Genomic DNA, 16222 nt, shown 5'->3' on the forward strand with positions numbered 1-16222 from the left:
CTGGTACAAACAGCATTCTCCCTCCTCCAGCTCTTCAGAAGCCGTGGAGTGTGTGGGAGAGCCTGCCCTGTGTGCTCCCGAGGGAGAGCCCTGATCCCTGCAACCGGTGAAGCATGTGCCCGGATTACCTCAGAAGGATCCTCTATAGGGGTATCCTCAGGCTGCGTTCCGTCCAGGGACCCAGAAGGGTGTGGAGGACGACATTGCATAGCCAGCACCAGGTTCTGTGACAGTTTTTCCATAAATTGGGACAGAAACTGTGCCCATTCCGGTGGGCTGGGGGCCCTGGGCTGACGGTTGCGGCGGTGGTGGCAGGGGGGCCTTGGGGGGCTATAGGGGCACAGGACTCACAGAGAGGTGTGTTTACGTGGTAGCTCAGCGTGGCAGGCAGTGCAGGCTGAATAATAAGACTATGTGGGCCTTAGTACTCTTAGTGCCCTTAGATTTCTGCATGTTCCTAATAGGAGTATGCCAGGAGGGGGTGCAATGCTCAGCAGAGCTACAATTGAAGCAAGCACCTCACCAGAATCAGCCGAGGGCCCTGTCCTCAGGAAGGATTAAGCTCTATGAAGATCTTCGCACGCTTTCCTGGGGGGGGGGCGGGGCTTTGCGCTAAAAGAGCGGGAAGATGAGTCAGTGTGCCCCCCCCCTGCTGTGGGTAGTAAAAAAAACCCAAAAAAACGGCGGGAAGGGAGCTTCTGAGTTTTCCTCCCTCTCCCTACAGTCAGCACACAGCTTGTAACTGGTGGTTATCAGCCGGCTTTTCTGCTAGAGCAAATAAACAGAGCAGATAATAAACAGCGTGAGTCCCTGAGCCCTCCCCCCTGCCACCGGGAAATTATGGCTATGTGCGCACTAGGCGTTATTTTCACGCTGCGTTTTTATGTGCGTTTTTGTCTAAAAAACGCACCCGCGGCTAAAAAAACGCGGCAAAAACGCATGCGTTTTTGCCGCGATTTGGTGCGTTTTTTGCTGCGTTTTTGCTCACTGCATTTTTAATGAGTGCACAATGCCATTAAAGATTGTTGATGAAAAAAAAAAAAAAAAAAAGGTCTGATGTCATTTCCTTCTTCAAAATGTTCATTGTATGCAGGAGAGCAGACAGCTGCAGAACTAGTGTATGCAGGAGAGCAGACAGCAGCTGCAGAACTACAAGTCTCAGCATCCTCCATTCACTAGTGTAAGCAGGAGAGCAGACAGCAGCTGCAGAACTACAAGTCTCAGCATCCTCCATTCACTAGTGTATGCAGGAGAGCAGACAGCAGCTGCAGAACTACAAGTCTCAGCATCCTCCATTCACTAGTGTATGCAGGAGAGCAGACAGCAGCTGCAGAACTACAAGTCTCAGCATCCTCCATTCACTAGTGTATGCAGGAGAGCAGACAGCAGCTGCAGAACTACAAGTCTCAGCATCCTCCATTCACTAGTGTATGGAGGAGAGCAGACAGCAGCTGCAGAACTACAAGTCTCAGCATCCTCCATTCACTAGTGTATGCAGGAGAGCAGACAGCAGCTGCAGAACTACAAGTCTCAGCATCCTCCATTCACTAGTGTATGCAGGAGAGCAGACAGCAGCTGCAGAACTACAAGTCTCAGCATCCTCCATTCACTAGTGTATGCAGGAGAGCAGACAGCAGCTGCAGAACTACAAGTCTCAGCATCCTCCATTCACTAGTGTATGCAGGAGAGCAGACAGCAGCTGCAGAACTACAAGTCTCAGCAGCCTCCATCCAGGACTGTATGCAGTTTTTTGCCCAAAAAAAAAAAAAAATGACGTGGGCTTCGCCATATTTTTGTATGCTAGCCGGGTACAGCAGGCAGATACGGGCTGCCCCCAACCCCCAGCTGCCTATTTGTACCCGGCTGGGAACCAAAAATATAGAGAAGCCCTTTTTTTTTTAATTATTTCATGAAATAATTAAAAAAAAAAATGACGTGGGCTTCGCCTAATTTTTGAGTCCAGCCGGGTACAACTAGGCAGCTGGGGATTGGAATCCACAGTGCAGGGTGCCCATGCTTTCTGGGCACCCCCACTGCGAATTGCAGTCCGCAGCCACCCCAGAAAATGGCGCTTTCATAGAAGCGCCATCTTCTGGCGCTGTATCCAACTCTTCTAGCTGCCCTGAAGCCGGGTGGCGAGCTAGGTAATAATGGGGTTAGGACTAGCTGTATATTATCAGCTAGCCCTAAGCCCGAAATTCATGGTGTCACGCCAATATTAGACATGGCCACCATGAATTTCTAGTAATGATAAAAAAAAAACACAACACAGAGAAAAATATTTTTATTAGAAATAAAACACAACACAATTAGTGACTCCATCTTTATTGAAATAAACCCCCCTCCGCAGTAATCCTGGGTCAGGGTCCCGCGCCGTCCAATCCGGATCCAATATCATCTGATCGGTTTGCTGGAAGGCAAAGCGATCAGATGATGTGTCAGGATCAAGTGCCTGAATCCCATCACACATCAGCTGATTGTATAAAAGCCGATTATACAATCAGCTGATGCATCAGTAGAAAAAAAAAAAAAAAAAATAATACTCACTTATGTGCTGTGGTGATTACCGGCAGCTCCTGGAGCGATCGATTGGACAGGAGTCTGATCCTATACGATCGCTGCCGGAGCTGCCGGTAATCAGCTGATGAAGTCCCCTGACGGCAGGATCAGCTGATAGCCGGCCGGGCGCGAAAAAGCCGGCGACACCGCGATCAGCTGATGCGTCAGGTGACTGCATCAGGTGATCAGCGCCAGGTCCTGCAAGCAAGGTCCTGCCCCGGGGAGACTGCACACAGCCAGAGCGGCGGGACCGGGAGGAGATGGGAGCGGGCATGGCACCGGGACACTGCGGACAGGTGAGTATATGACATTTTTTTTTTTCTACTGTTCACTTTGGTTTTCGCCGCTGCCTCCACCTCCCGCCCAGACATGGCGCCGCACGGAGCTGACATGCACAGGACGGGAGGTGGAGGCAGCGGTGACGGTACCGGGAGGATTCCTGCTTCTGTGTTTACCAACAGAAGGAATCCTCTTCCTGTACACGTCACTGTAGTGCCCACCCCTTGCGTGTATAGCTGCGTTTTTAGTCATAGAAACGCGGCTATATGCGTTATTCATTGCGTTTTTAACATCTCATTGAATTCAATGAGTGAAAAACGCAGTGGAAAACGCAGAAATAATTGACATGCTGCGTTTTTGTGGTCACCACAAAAACGCAGCTAAAAAAAAACGCTGTGTGAGGACAGCACTTCTGAAAACCCATTGACATTGCTGGGGAAGCAATGTCACTGCGTTTTCAGCACAAAAACGCGGTAAAAAACGCCGCTAAAAACGCGGCAAAAACGCCTAGTGCGCACATAGCCTATCTGCAAGACTTTCTGCAAACAGCAGAACATCCCCCTCCTCCAGCCAGCAAGCTAGAGAAAGTTAACACTGTGTGTGCAGGATCCTTGCTCCTTGCACATAATAAATACTGTAAATGTCCTTGTAGCCTTCCCTGCAGCGTCTTTTCTCCCTTTGTCTAGGAAACCAGTCAGGGGGGATCTCACCTTAAAACACTGCTTTCCAGGCAGTGAAAATAGCAGAGTCAGCTTGCTGTGTCGGTATCATATTCAACTCAGAGCCTGCAGAGAGGGGCTGAGGAATTGGGCTATAGGGCACAGGCCTCTACCCTGGGCTCTGGAAAATCGGTGTCTGTGGAACCCGTCGTCCAGCCCAGGATCCAGCGTCGCAGGAGGGGGTACGTGGAGGCGACACTCCACGTTCCCGCCCATTGCTGGTAGTGGGAGATCGGTCCCAAAGGGAAACAGTCGCCCTCAAAAAATAACAAACCTTGAAAGGAAGAAGTGTCTCCTACAAACACTAAGCTAAAACTGAGGTTGCCTGGCCCGACCAGGGGGTGTATACTGCAGAGGAGGAGCTATGCTTTTGCATCTACTTAGTGTCCTCCTATGGATAGGCAGCATAACACCCATGGTCCTGTGTCCCCCAATGAGGCATCAGAGAAAAAGGTCTGTACAAGTCTGATGTAACAAAATATAAAATTAATAAACACAATCAGTGAATGGCATAATGAAAAAATAATTGAAATTCCTAGAAATGCCATTTTTCAGTTGATTAAATGCCGCAGAAAATGCAATAAAAGACAATGAAAACATTTCTACCCCAAAATAGTATCAAAACAGTTTGCTGATGGGGTAAAAAACAACAAACCTCCTTACAGCCATATCAACTGAAAATGTTACAGATCTCAGAAAATACCGACACAAGCAAAAATGTATTTTTATTTTATTTGTTTTTACGAAATTCTAAATTTTTTATCATCATTAAAAAATAAAATAAAAACAGCTGTGTCAACAAAAAAAATGCAAAAAAGTTATAGCTCTTTGAAGCAGAAGAGGAAATAAAAATATAACAAAAGCACAAAAACAGAGTGAAAAGGTTCAGAATTAAATCCACAATGCCAAAGAGCAGTAGTCATTAGCAGCGAGTTTGCTTTTCTTATTGGGAAATTCTCCAGTGTACTTACTTTGCCTTCCTCTCGTGGAATTATAACATTCTCATAACGGGTGCGGCACTGTTTGGATGAGCGGTAGATACGACTACAAGAATTCACAACATCGCTCACTAGGTCCCAGTTGGGTGTATGTGCTGGGGACACAACTGAGAGATTCAGTGGGAGCTCCAAGAGTTGCTTTACTGCCTGCAGGGAAAGAACATATTTTATATATAAAGATCACAACTAAATATTAAGAATATGTGACGCATAATTAATGAGCATTAACCCCTTCGTGATGGAGCCAATTTTGACCTTAATGATCAACCAAATATCTTAAAATTTGACCAATGTCACATAATGTGGTAATAGCGGTCACGGTCGTCGCGACGGGGTGGGGGTGGGGGGGCCGTCGTGACCGCGTGATGGGGGGGGCCGTCGCGACCGCGTGATGGGGGGCCGTCGCGACCGCGTGATGGGGGGGCCGTCGCGACCGCGTGATGGGGGGCCGTCGCGACCGCGTGATGGGGGGCCGTCGCGACCGCGTGATGGGGGGCCGTCGCGACCGCGTGATGGGGGGGCCGTCGCGACCGCGTGATGGGGGGGCCGTCGCGACCGCGTGATGGGGGGGCCGTCGCACCGCGTGATGGGGGGGCCGTCACACCGCGTGATGGGGGGGCCGTCACACCGCGTGATGGGGGGGCCGTCACACCGCGTGATGGGGGGGCCGTCACACCGCGTGATGGGGGGGGCCGTCACACCGCGTGATGGGGGGGGCCGTCACACCGCGTGATGGGGGGGGCCGTCACACCGCGTGATGGGGGGGGCCGTCACACCGCGTGATGGGGGGGCCGTCACACCGCGTGATGGGGGGGCCGTCACACCGCGTGATGAGGGGGCCGTCACACCGCGTGATGGGGGGGCCGTCACACCGCGTGATGGGGGGGGCCGTCACACCGCGTGATGGGGGGGGCCGTCACACCGCGTGATGGGGGGCCGTCACACCGCGTGATGGGGGGCCGTCACACCGTGTGATGGGGGGCAGTCACGGCCGTCACACCGCGTGATGGGGGGCAGTCACGGCCGTCACACCACGTGATGGGGGGCTGTCACGACCGTCACACCACGTGATGGGGGGCTGTCACGACCGTCACACCATGTGAAGGGTGGCTGTCACGACCGTCACACCATGTGAAGGGGGTTGTCATATCGTGTGTGAGGGAAGAAGCTGTCAGGACCATCATTCCATGTATGGGAGCAATGAGAAACATCATACAATGTTTGTACGGGGCTATTGTACAGTGATGGTGGCCGTGGGGGCCATCATGTGTGGGAAGCTGTTTGAGTTGGGGATCATAGCATGAGTGGCGGGCTGTGAGGATCAACATACTGTGTGTGAGGGGATTATACTTTGTGGGGCGCAGTGGAGCCATCATACTTTCTGTGAGGGCCCTCACACATTTTTGGGGAGCTGTGGGGGCATTATGCTGTGCTTGGGACCTGTAGGGTTATACTGTGATGAGGCATCATAAGATTTTAGGAGGCTGTGCGGTCATTATACTGTAGGGGGCTTTGAGGGTATCATACTGTGTGTGCAGGAGGCCTGTGGGTACACCATACTGTTTGGGGGGCTGTGTTGACATCATTCTGTGTGGGGGAAGATGTTAAGGTTTATATGATTTATAAACTTTATGAAAAGCAGTAAATTACATGGTTTTCATTAGCCACTACTCATAAGCCCTAACATTACATGTATTAGCAGCAAGTCAGACTTAATTTGACTAAATATAAAGTGATACAAATAAAATTACAATACAATAATAATAATAATTAATACGGCAATATTAAGCAGAATTAATTTCAGCCCATTTGTTCAGCCCTCCACAACAGTCACAGTCTCATGTGGTTCTCTGGGAAAATTAATTGCCCACTCCTAGTATAGATACTACTGTGAAACACAGACCCACCTGCAGTAAAGCCCAGTCCTCACTTATCAACCACTCTGGATTGTCAGGCCCAGTTTCCATGACTGGTTTGATTAAAGTTGGCAAAGGTTTTGCAAATTGTGTTTGCTGCTTTAGGAGAATATTCTTCTTCTGCTCCTTGCCTTCTTTGCGCACTTTAAGTGGGTTCGGAACAGCTCTATCAAATAAAGAACGTGGGGGAACAACAGCTTCTCCATGTCGCATTTTCTTCTTTCTGCCAGAAGCTTTTTTTTTTTTTTTTTTTAATAAAGAATGATTAAAAAATAAAATAAAATAAAAGGTAGCAACAATATAAAAGGACACAAAACTATAATACAATATTTGCTTTATCTAAAAGGCAAGCATGTTGTATGAATGTAAGGCACGTGTATGACCAAAACATGGGATCTACAGCTATTACTAAAACTCACCAGCTGGATCTGTTTTGTGTCTTTTACGCTCCTTTCTCACGTAGACTGGGGGCAGCTTTGATTCTAGGATAGGGCTTGTATCATACATCAGACACATAACAGAATCGATGTATATGTCATTCTCATCTTGAGGGGGAGTTGGTGGTGTCCAGATCTATGAAATCAACAGACAATACAGCTAAATGAGCACCCAGAATGATTTTTACATTTTCAGCAAATAACTATTATACAATAAGTACCATTTATCAAGATATCTTCTAGCAGCCATTGAATGGCATCCTTTATCCCACAATTAGAAGAGATATGTATAACATACATTGACATATTTGTATAACATACATACAAAATTAACCAAAACAAACACGCAAAAAAAAAAAAAAAAAAAAAAGTTGTGAGAGAACAAAACTCTTACCGGCATCATCTCTGTCTCACCATCTGGTCCATCATAAATGAAGTCCTATTGAAATTAAATACATATTTACATGGATGAGGATTTTAGGTTATGGAATAATTATTAGTAATATGTATGTTACTTTCATAAACAGTTGTACAACAATACAAGTCCTAGATTATGCATTAGTCAACCACAGCAGCGCTACGTGCTATATTTAAGGGAATCTGTCAGCAGCTTTTTGTGGATCTAGTCATCTATAAAAAATAAAAAAAAAAATAAATAAATAATGGAGCAGCACAATCACACAAATCTCCCAAACAATAATCCAGATGTAAAGATATAGAACAAAATCACTATTGGAAAAAGTTGATGGACTCGTCGACTTTTTCCAACAGTTTTGGAGTTCTGCCTTTTTTTTTAATTCTCTCTCATATTTTAGTAGGCCACAGAGCTAAAGAAGGGAATTTTGTTTACTTACCGTAAATTCCTTTTCTTCTAGCTCCTATTGGGAGACCCAGACAATTGGGTTTATAGCTTCTGCCTCCGGAGGCCACACAAAGTATTACACTTTAAAAAGTGTAACCCCTCCCCTCTGCCTATACACCCTCCCGTGGACCACGGGCTCCTCAGTTTTGGTGCAAAAGCAGGAAGGAGGAAACTTATAAATTGGTCTAGAGTAAATTCAATCCGAAGGATGTTCGGAGAACTGAAGACCATAACCCAAAAGAACAACCAGCCCAAAGGGCACAGGGGTGGGTGCTGGGTCTCCCAATAGGAGCTAGAAGAAAAGGAATTTACGGTAAACAAAATTCCCTTCTTCTTTGTCGCTCCATTGGGAGACCCAGACAATTGGGACGTCCAAGAGCAGTCCCTGGGTGGGTAAAAGAATACCTCAATAAGAAGAGCCGAAAACGGCCCCCTCTTACAGGTGGACAACCGCCGTCTGAAGGACTCGCCTACCTAGACTGGCGCTGCCGAAGCAAAGGTATGCACTTGATAGTGCTTCGTGAAAGTGTGCAGACTAGACCAGGTAGCTGCCTGACACACCTGCTGAACCGTTGCCCGGTGCCGCAATGCCCAGGACACACCTACAGCTCTGGTAGAATGGCCTTTCAGCCCTGAAGGGAGCGGAAGGCCCGAAGAACGGTAAGCCTCGAGAACCGGTTCCTTGATCCACCGAGCCAAGGTCGACTTGGAGGCCTGAGAGTCCATACGCTGGCCAGCGACAAGGACAAAAAGCGCATCTGAACGGCGCAGGGGCGCCGTGCGAGACACGTAGAACCGGAGCGCTCTCACTAGATCCAAAGAGTGCAAAACCTTTTCACACTGGTGAATTGGATTAGGGCAACAGGAAGGCAAGGAGATATCCTGATTTAGATGAAAAGGAGATACCACCTTAGAGAGAAATTCCGGGACAGGACGAAGAACCACCTTATCCTGGTGGAAAACCAGGAAGGGAGCCTTGCATGACAGCGCTGCAAGCTCAGACACTCTCTGAAGAGATGTGACTGTCCCTAGGAAGGCCACCTTTTGCGAAAGACGGGAGAGAGACATCCCGCAGCAGCTCAAAAGGCGGCTTTTGAAGAGTCGTCAGGACTCTGCTAAGATCCCAGGGTTCCAACGGACGTTTGTAAGGTGGGACCATGTGGCAGACCCCCTGCAGGAACGTGCGGACCTGCGGAAGCCTGGCTAGACGCTTTTGAAAGAAAAACACGGAGAGCGTGGATACTTGGCCCTAGAGAGAGAGAGCCGAGGGACAAACCGTTGTCCATTCCAAATTGTAGGAATGAAAGGAATGTGGGTAAGGCAAACGGCCATGGAGGAAAGCCGTTATCAGCGCACCAGGATAGAAAGACTTGCCAAGACCTGTAATAGATCTTGGCGGACGTTGGCTTCCTGGCTTGTCCCGTGGTGGCAATGACATCCTGAGATAACCCTGAAGACTCTAGGAGTCAGGGACCAATGGCCACCTAGTCAAGTTGAGGGCCACAGAATTCAGATGGAAAAAACGGGCCTTGTGACAAGCAAGTCTGGGTGGTCTGGAAGTGCCCACGGTTGACCCACCGTGAGATGCCACAGATCCGGATACCACGACAGTCTCGGCCAGTCTGGAGCGACGAGAATGGCGCGACGGCAGTCGGACCTGATCCTGCGTAGTACCCTGGGCAGCATCGCCAGAGGGGGAAAACACATAAGGCAGTCGAAACTGCGACCAATCCTGGACTAAAGCGTCCGCTGCCAGAGGTCTGTGAACCTGAGACCGTGCCATAAAGGCCGGGACCTTGAGAGATCGACGTCCTGCGTTCCTCAGGGGCGATGGATCTCTCGAAGCACTTTTGGGTGCAGAGACCATTCCCCCGCGTCCATGCCCTGATGACTGAAAAAACTGCTTCCCAGTTTTCTACGCCCCGGATGTGAACTGCGGAGATGGTGGAGCCTGTGGTTTCCACCCACTGCAGAATCCGCCGGACTTCCTGGAAAACTTGACGACTGCGAGTGCCGCCTTGGTTCGCGAACGGCACTGCCTCCATAGCTGCAACCATCTTCCCCAGGAAGTGCCTGAGGCGCCTTAAGGGGTGTGACTGACTCCGAAGAAGTGATTGCACCCCCGCCTGCAGAGAAAGCTGTTTGTCCCTGGAGAGTCGCCAGAGCGACGTGTTGACACGCCACCTGAGAAGGGGCCCAGAGGTTCTGAAGAAACGAGCCGCAGGACGAGAACTGAACTCTATCCTGTAACCATGAGACAGAATGTCTCTCACACATCGGTCTTGAACTTGTGGCCACCAGGCGCCGCCGAAGCGGGAGAGCCTGCCACCGACCGGGGATGCGGCTAGGGTAGGCCGAGAGCCATGAGGAGGCCGTTTTGGAGGCAGTGCCTCCTGCGGCCTATTGCGGTCGTGACGTGGGTCGCCACGCATATGAGTTCTTCTGGCCTTTCTCCGGCCTGTTGGACGAAGAAGAATGTGGCTTGGCGGAGGGACGAAAGGACCTAAACCTCGATTGGATTTTTCTCTGCTGAGGTCTCTTAGGTTTGGACTGGGGTAAGGAGGAGTCCTTTCCCTTGGATTCCTTAATAATATCATCCAATCGTTCGCCAAATAAACGGTCGCCAGAAAAAGGCAAACCAGTTAAGCAGAGTCTGGTTCCATTTCGCGCAGCCACATGGCCCTGCGAACTGCCACGGAGTTAGCATATGCTACAGCCGTGCGGCTAATGGAGTCCAGGACGGCGTTCATGGCGCAGGACGAAAAAGCTGATGCCCGAGAGTCAAAGACGGAACATGCGGAGCAAAATTCCATGTGACAGCATTAAACTCCTTCAGACAAGCCTAGATTGCTTGGAGAGCCCACACGGCTGCAAAGGCCGGGGCGAAAGACGTGCCCGTGGCCTCATAGATGGACTTCACCAAGAGCTCTATCTGTCTGTCAGTGGCATCCTTCAGGGATGAGCCATTTGCAACAGACACAACGGACCTAGCAGCCCATTTGGAGACTGGAGGATCCATCTTGGGAAAATGAGCCCAACTCTAACGACTTCATATGGAAAGGGGTAACGCGTGTCAGTGTGACGTTTAACCCAACGCTTGTCCGGGACCGCTCTGGGTTTCTGGTCAGCATCCCTGAAGTTAGAGTGATCAAAAAACGTATTGCGTGTACGTTTGGGGAACCGAAACTGGAGTTTCTCCTGCTGAGAAGCCGACTCCTCTACAGGAGGAGGCGGAGGAGAGCGAACCAGCACCTGGATGATGGACGAGATAAGATCCTTTACTAAGGCGTCCCCCTCAGGAGTATCAAGGTTAAGGTTGAAGTCAGGGCCAGAGCCCTGAGCTCCCCCGTCCGCCTCGTCTTCCTGAGAGTCCTCAAGCTGGGATCCCTAGCAGCGCGAGGAAGTCGGGGAAGAGTCCCAGCGAGACCGCGTAGCCGGTCTTGGACTGCGGTCCGGGCAGGAGTTCTCCGCCTGAGACCTAGGGCTCAACCTGGAGGCGCATTGCGGCGCTAACCAAGCGGGGCCTGGATGAGACAAGCTAACAGGGCCAGGGTCTGTGAAAGGTCCAGTCTGGACTGCAATGCCTCAAGGAGCTTAGAAGACCATTTGATCATATGAAAATGACTGAGGGCCAACACCGGTGACTCTGTCCCTGCAGCCTGCTCAGGGGGAGCAGGGGGGTCTACATGAGCCGAGGGGCCCACCAGTGCCCGAGGCTCCGGCTGAGCAAGCTAGGCAGGAGTCGAGTATTTCTCACAGTGAGGGTAGGTGAATCCCGCGGGTAACATAACCCCACAAGAGGTACAGACCGCGAGAAAAACCTGTGCCTGTTGTCTCCTAGGAGAGTGACCACTGAAGGTAAATGTGAACAAAGGGTATACAGTCTGTCCGAACAGAAATATATATAATATATACATATGTATCCGGCACCCTAGGGGGACCAGCAGCGGGTGCTGTGTTCACCCTGAGCTCCCCTGAGAAGCACCCACCGGCAGAATGCCAGAAAATGGCCGCCGGAGCTCTCAGGGGAGGAGTGGGGCCGAGGGCGGCGCCAGCAAAGAGCGGGAGTCTGGGATCCCCACAGTGGTCAGTGAGGGGGGAGGAAGACACGCAGGATGTTCCAGCCCTCACATCCGACGTCATGTCGGTAATCCCGCCCTTACCCCTGACAGGCAGGCCCGGGGGCGGGATTTTTGCGACTAGGCCGCAGTAAAGCCGGGGACTAAATTTGAGGCCGCGCCCGACCAGCAGGCCCGGTCGGCGCGGAAGTCCACCTGCTTCCTCAGTTTTACAACTACCGCGGCTTCCGGGAAGAAGGTGCGCTCCCTGTACAGTCCCCAATGGGGACACAGAGTACCTTTAAGTAGCAGGGCCGGGCCCCGGTCCCTGGGGTTGAAGTGGCTCCGGTCCGGCAGGTTCCACCAGGGGCTGCGGACGGAGCACGGTCCCAGCAAATGGATGACCGCTCAGGTCCCACTTCTCCCAGCCGCATAAGGGATGGTGAAGGAGACGGCCTGTGGCTCCAGCCTCCGTACCCGCAATGGGTACCGTCTGGGGTCCCCACAGTGGCCAGTGAGGGGGGAGGAAGACATGCAGGATGCTCCAGCCGTCACCTTCGACATCGTGTCGGTAATCCCGCCCTTACCCCTGACAGGCAGGCCCAGGGGCGGGAGTTTCGCTACTAGGCCGCGGTGAAGCCGGGGACTAAATTTGAGGCCGCGTCCAACAAGCAGGCCCGGTCGGCGCGGAAGTCCACCTGCGTCCTCAGTCTTACGACTACCGCGGCTTCCGGAAAGAAGGTGCGCTCCCTGTACAGTCCCCAATGGGGACACAGAGTACCTTTAAGTAGCAGGGCCCGGTCCCTGGAGTTGAAAAGGCTCCGGTCCGGCAGATTCCACCAGGGGCTGCGGATGGAGCACGGTCCCAGTAAATGGATGACCGCTCAGGATCCCACTTCTCCCAGAGCCGCATAAGGGATGGTGAAGGAAAACGGCATGTGGCTCCAGCCTTTGTACCCGCAATGGGTACCTCAACCTTAACAACACCGCCGACATAGTGGGGTGAGAAGGGAGCATGCCGGGGACCCCGTGGGGGTCCTCTTTTCTTCCAACCGACAACTAAGTTATGAGAATGCATGAGTGGATGTGTGCCTCCTTCCACACAAAGCATAAAACTGAGGAGCCCGTGGTCCACGGGAGGGTGTATAGGCAGAGGGGAGGGGGTTACACTTTTTAAAGTGTAATACTTTGTGTGGCCTCCGGAGGCAGAAGCTATACACCCAATTGTCTGGGTCTCCCAATGGAGCGACAAAGAAATAGCAAATTAATAATGAGTAGAGTTGATCAGACTGCCAATAATCCGGGTCCGGCGGATCAGCGGCGAGTTGACAAAGAAGTCCGGATCCGATCCGGAATCCGGGCCCATATATGTCAATGGGGAGCGGAATCCGGAGAGAGGGGTGGGGAGAGGGGGGGGGGGGGAGAGAGGTGGGGGAGAGGGAGAGGAGGAAGAGGGGGTGAGGAGGGGGGGAGAAGAGGGGGAGGAGGGGGGGAGAAGTGGGGGAGGAGGTGGAGAGAGAGGGAGGAGAGAGGGGGGGAGAGGGAGAGGAGGGCTGGAGGAGTGGGAGGAGGGAGGGAGAAGTGGGAGAGGGGTGGAGAAGGGGGAGAGGGAGAGAAAAAAAAAACAAAAAAAAACCCGAATCCGGATCGTGCACCCAGAATCCCGCGTCCGGGTCGGACTCAGATCTGCCGCGCGGATCCGGATTTTGCCGGTCCGGGTCCGCTCAACACTAATAATGAGCCAACACAACACATGAGAACTAAAAAAGCAAGTGGGGACAAAAAACCTGGAAAGAGGCTAGAGAAAAATCCTGCATTATAAAACTGTAAATGCAAAGTATCCTGCATAATCTTAGTATGTAACAGTGATCCACAATAAAACTTTTCAAAATGTCAAGTGTCAATGGGAGATATGGCATGGTACAGGTCAGTGCCTGGAAAACAAGCGGAACAAATCTAGACTGCCAAAGAAAACTCCATGGATGAAGTATTTCTGTGTGCAACATGCGTCGGGAGCAGTGGGTCCCTGGTTCCTTGCGGGGTATCTACTTGCTCTTTATTTTGATTGAATTCTTCAATACTATTACCGTATTTTTCGGACCATAAGACGCACTTTTTTCCCCCCAAATGTTGGGGGAAAGTGGGGGGTGCGTCTTATGGTCTGACTATAAGGCTGCGGGGAATGAGGGTGCCGCGGTGCAGCGGGTCATCGGCGGCACCAGCAGGCTGTAGCAGCCTGCCGTGACCACGTGGGCCCGCTCATTACATATGCACGCCCATCCTCCCGCCCATCATCTCTCAGCGAAACCGGCGCTGACAGGTGGGCGGGGTGATGGGCGGGGGGGGGTGCGTGCATAATTAGCAGCCGGCCGTGATCACCCCTGGCAACTACAGCCTGGAGTGATCATGTGCGGCTGTATTCACTGCCCCCCGTGCATCATTATCAGCGCAGGGTGCAGTGAATCAGTGTACTCACCCGTCACCATGTGTGGAGCCGCCCCCCTGCAGCATCGAGTCTTCCTGTCTGTGCCGGCGGTCAGCTGATCTGGACACTAGCGGCGCGCACCGCGATTACGTCATCGCTGTGCGCACCGCTAGCATTCACCAGAATCGATCAGCTTACCGCCGGCACAGACAGGAAGACGCGATGCTGCAGACACCGGTGACGGCTCCACACAGCAGCGCTGCAGTTGAGACAGAGATCGGTGCTTCAGGGAGTGAGGAAGGGTAAGTATAAACGTTTATTTTTTTTTTCCTGTGCCACAGGATACACGCCATTTACCAGGATGGGGGCATTTCATGAGCAGGATGGATGGGGGCATATCATGAGCAGGATGGATGGGGGCATATCATGAGCAGGATGGATGGGGGCATTTCATGAGCAGGATGGATGGGGGCATATCATGAGCAGGATGGATGGGGGCATATCATGAGCAGGATGGATGGGGGCATATCATGAGCAGGATGGATGGGGGCATATCATGAGCAGGATGGATGGGGGCATATCATTAGCAGGATGGATGGGGGCATTTCATGAGCAGGATGGATGGGGGCATTTCATGAGCAGGATGGATGGGGGCATTTCATGAGCAGGATGGATGGGGGCATTTCATGAGCAGGATGGATGGGGGCATTTCATGAGCAGGATGGATGGGGGCATATCATGAGCAGGATGGATGGGGGCATTTCATGAGCAGGATGGATGGGGGCATATCATGAGCAGGATGGATGGGGGCATTTCATGAGCAGGATGGATGGGGGCATATCATGAGCAGGATGGATGGGGGCATTTCATGAGCAGGATGGATGGGGGCATATCATGAGCAGGATGGATGGGGGCATTTCATGAGCAGGATGGATGAGGGCATTTCATGAGCAGGATGGATGGGGGCATTTCATGAGCAGGATGGATGAGGGCATTTCATGAGCAGGATGGATGGGGGCATTTCATGAGCAGGATGGATGGGGGCATTTCATGAGCAGGATGGATGGGGGCATTTCATGAGCAGGATGGATGGGGGCATTTCATGAGCAGGATGGATGGGGGCATATCATGAGCATGATGGATGGGGGCATATCATGAGCAGGATGGATGGGGGCATATCATGAGCAGGATGGATGGGGGCATATCATGAGCAGGATGGATGGGGGCATATCATGAGCAGGATGGATGGGGGCATATCATGAGCAGGATGGATGGGGGCATATCATGAGCAGGATGGATGGGGGTATATCATGAGCAGGATGGATGGGGGGTATATTATTAGCAGGATGGGGGGTATATGAGCAGGATCATATACAAGGCAGGAGGATCCTTATCAGAATGGGGTACCTTAGTAGAGAATTTGGGGACATTACCCCCATAACAGTGTCAGCAGCAGATCCTCGCCCCATAACAGTGTGTCATGACCATATTTTTTGGTTAAAATTTTATTTTCCTATTTTCCTCCTCTAAAACCAGGGTGGGTCTTATGGTCAGGTGCGTCTTATAGTACGAAAAATACGGTAATTCTTTTTACTACTTGTATTAATTTTTTTTCTTACTTTTTTGTCATAGTAGAATCAATACTATTTAGGTTTGTTTCTTGCGTAGTCAAAAGATGTTTGGGTGGTGTACTTGGTTTCCAGGCATTGACCTGTACCACTTGTGTTGTCTCATTATTAATTTGCTATTTTATCTTTAGAACCTACTAAAATGAAATGATATATATCCTACAGTCTGTTGGGAATCTACTGTTTGGGCCACATGGTGGGTCAGTGGTTAGCACTATTGCTTTGCAGCACTGGGGTTGTGGGTTCAAATCCCACCAAAGACAATATCTGCAAGGAGTTTGTTTGTTCTCCCAGTGCTTGCATACTGAGTGGGAGTGTAGATTGTGAGCCCCAACAGAAAC

The 16222-nt window shown here is 51.2% G+C and overlaps 1 protein-coding gene across 4 annotated transcripts in view; it reads right to left on the reverse strand.

The window, feature by feature from the left end:
• LOC142250032 (E1A-binding protein p400-like) overlaps positions 1-16222 on the reverse strand; it is a 407327-nt gene that overhangs the window by 113574 nt on the left and 277531 nt on the right. For all 4 annotated transcript variants that reach the window (XM_075322102.1, XM_075322107.1, XM_075322113.1 and 1 more), the window contains exons 34-37: positions 7303-7347; positions 6891-7044; positions 6463-6704; positions 4529-4702 (exon numbers count right to left, since the gene is read on the reverse strand). In XM_075322102.1, coding sequence (XP_075178217.1) covers positions 4529-4702; positions 6463-6704; positions 6891-7044; positions 7303-7347 — 615 coding nt within the window. The remainder of the gene's footprint in view (positions 1-4528; positions 4703-6462; positions 6705-6890; positions 7045-7302; positions 7348-16222) is intronic.

The sequence above is a fragment of the Anomaloglossus baeobatrachus genome, chromosome 1 (assembly GCF_048569485.1).
Source record: "Anomaloglossus baeobatrachus isolate aAnoBae1 chromosome 1, aAnoBae1.hap1, whole genome shotgun sequence".
Classification (NCBI taxonomy): domain Eukaryota; kingdom Metazoa; phylum Chordata; class Amphibia; order Anura; family Aromobatidae; genus Anomaloglossus; species Anomaloglossus baeobatrachus.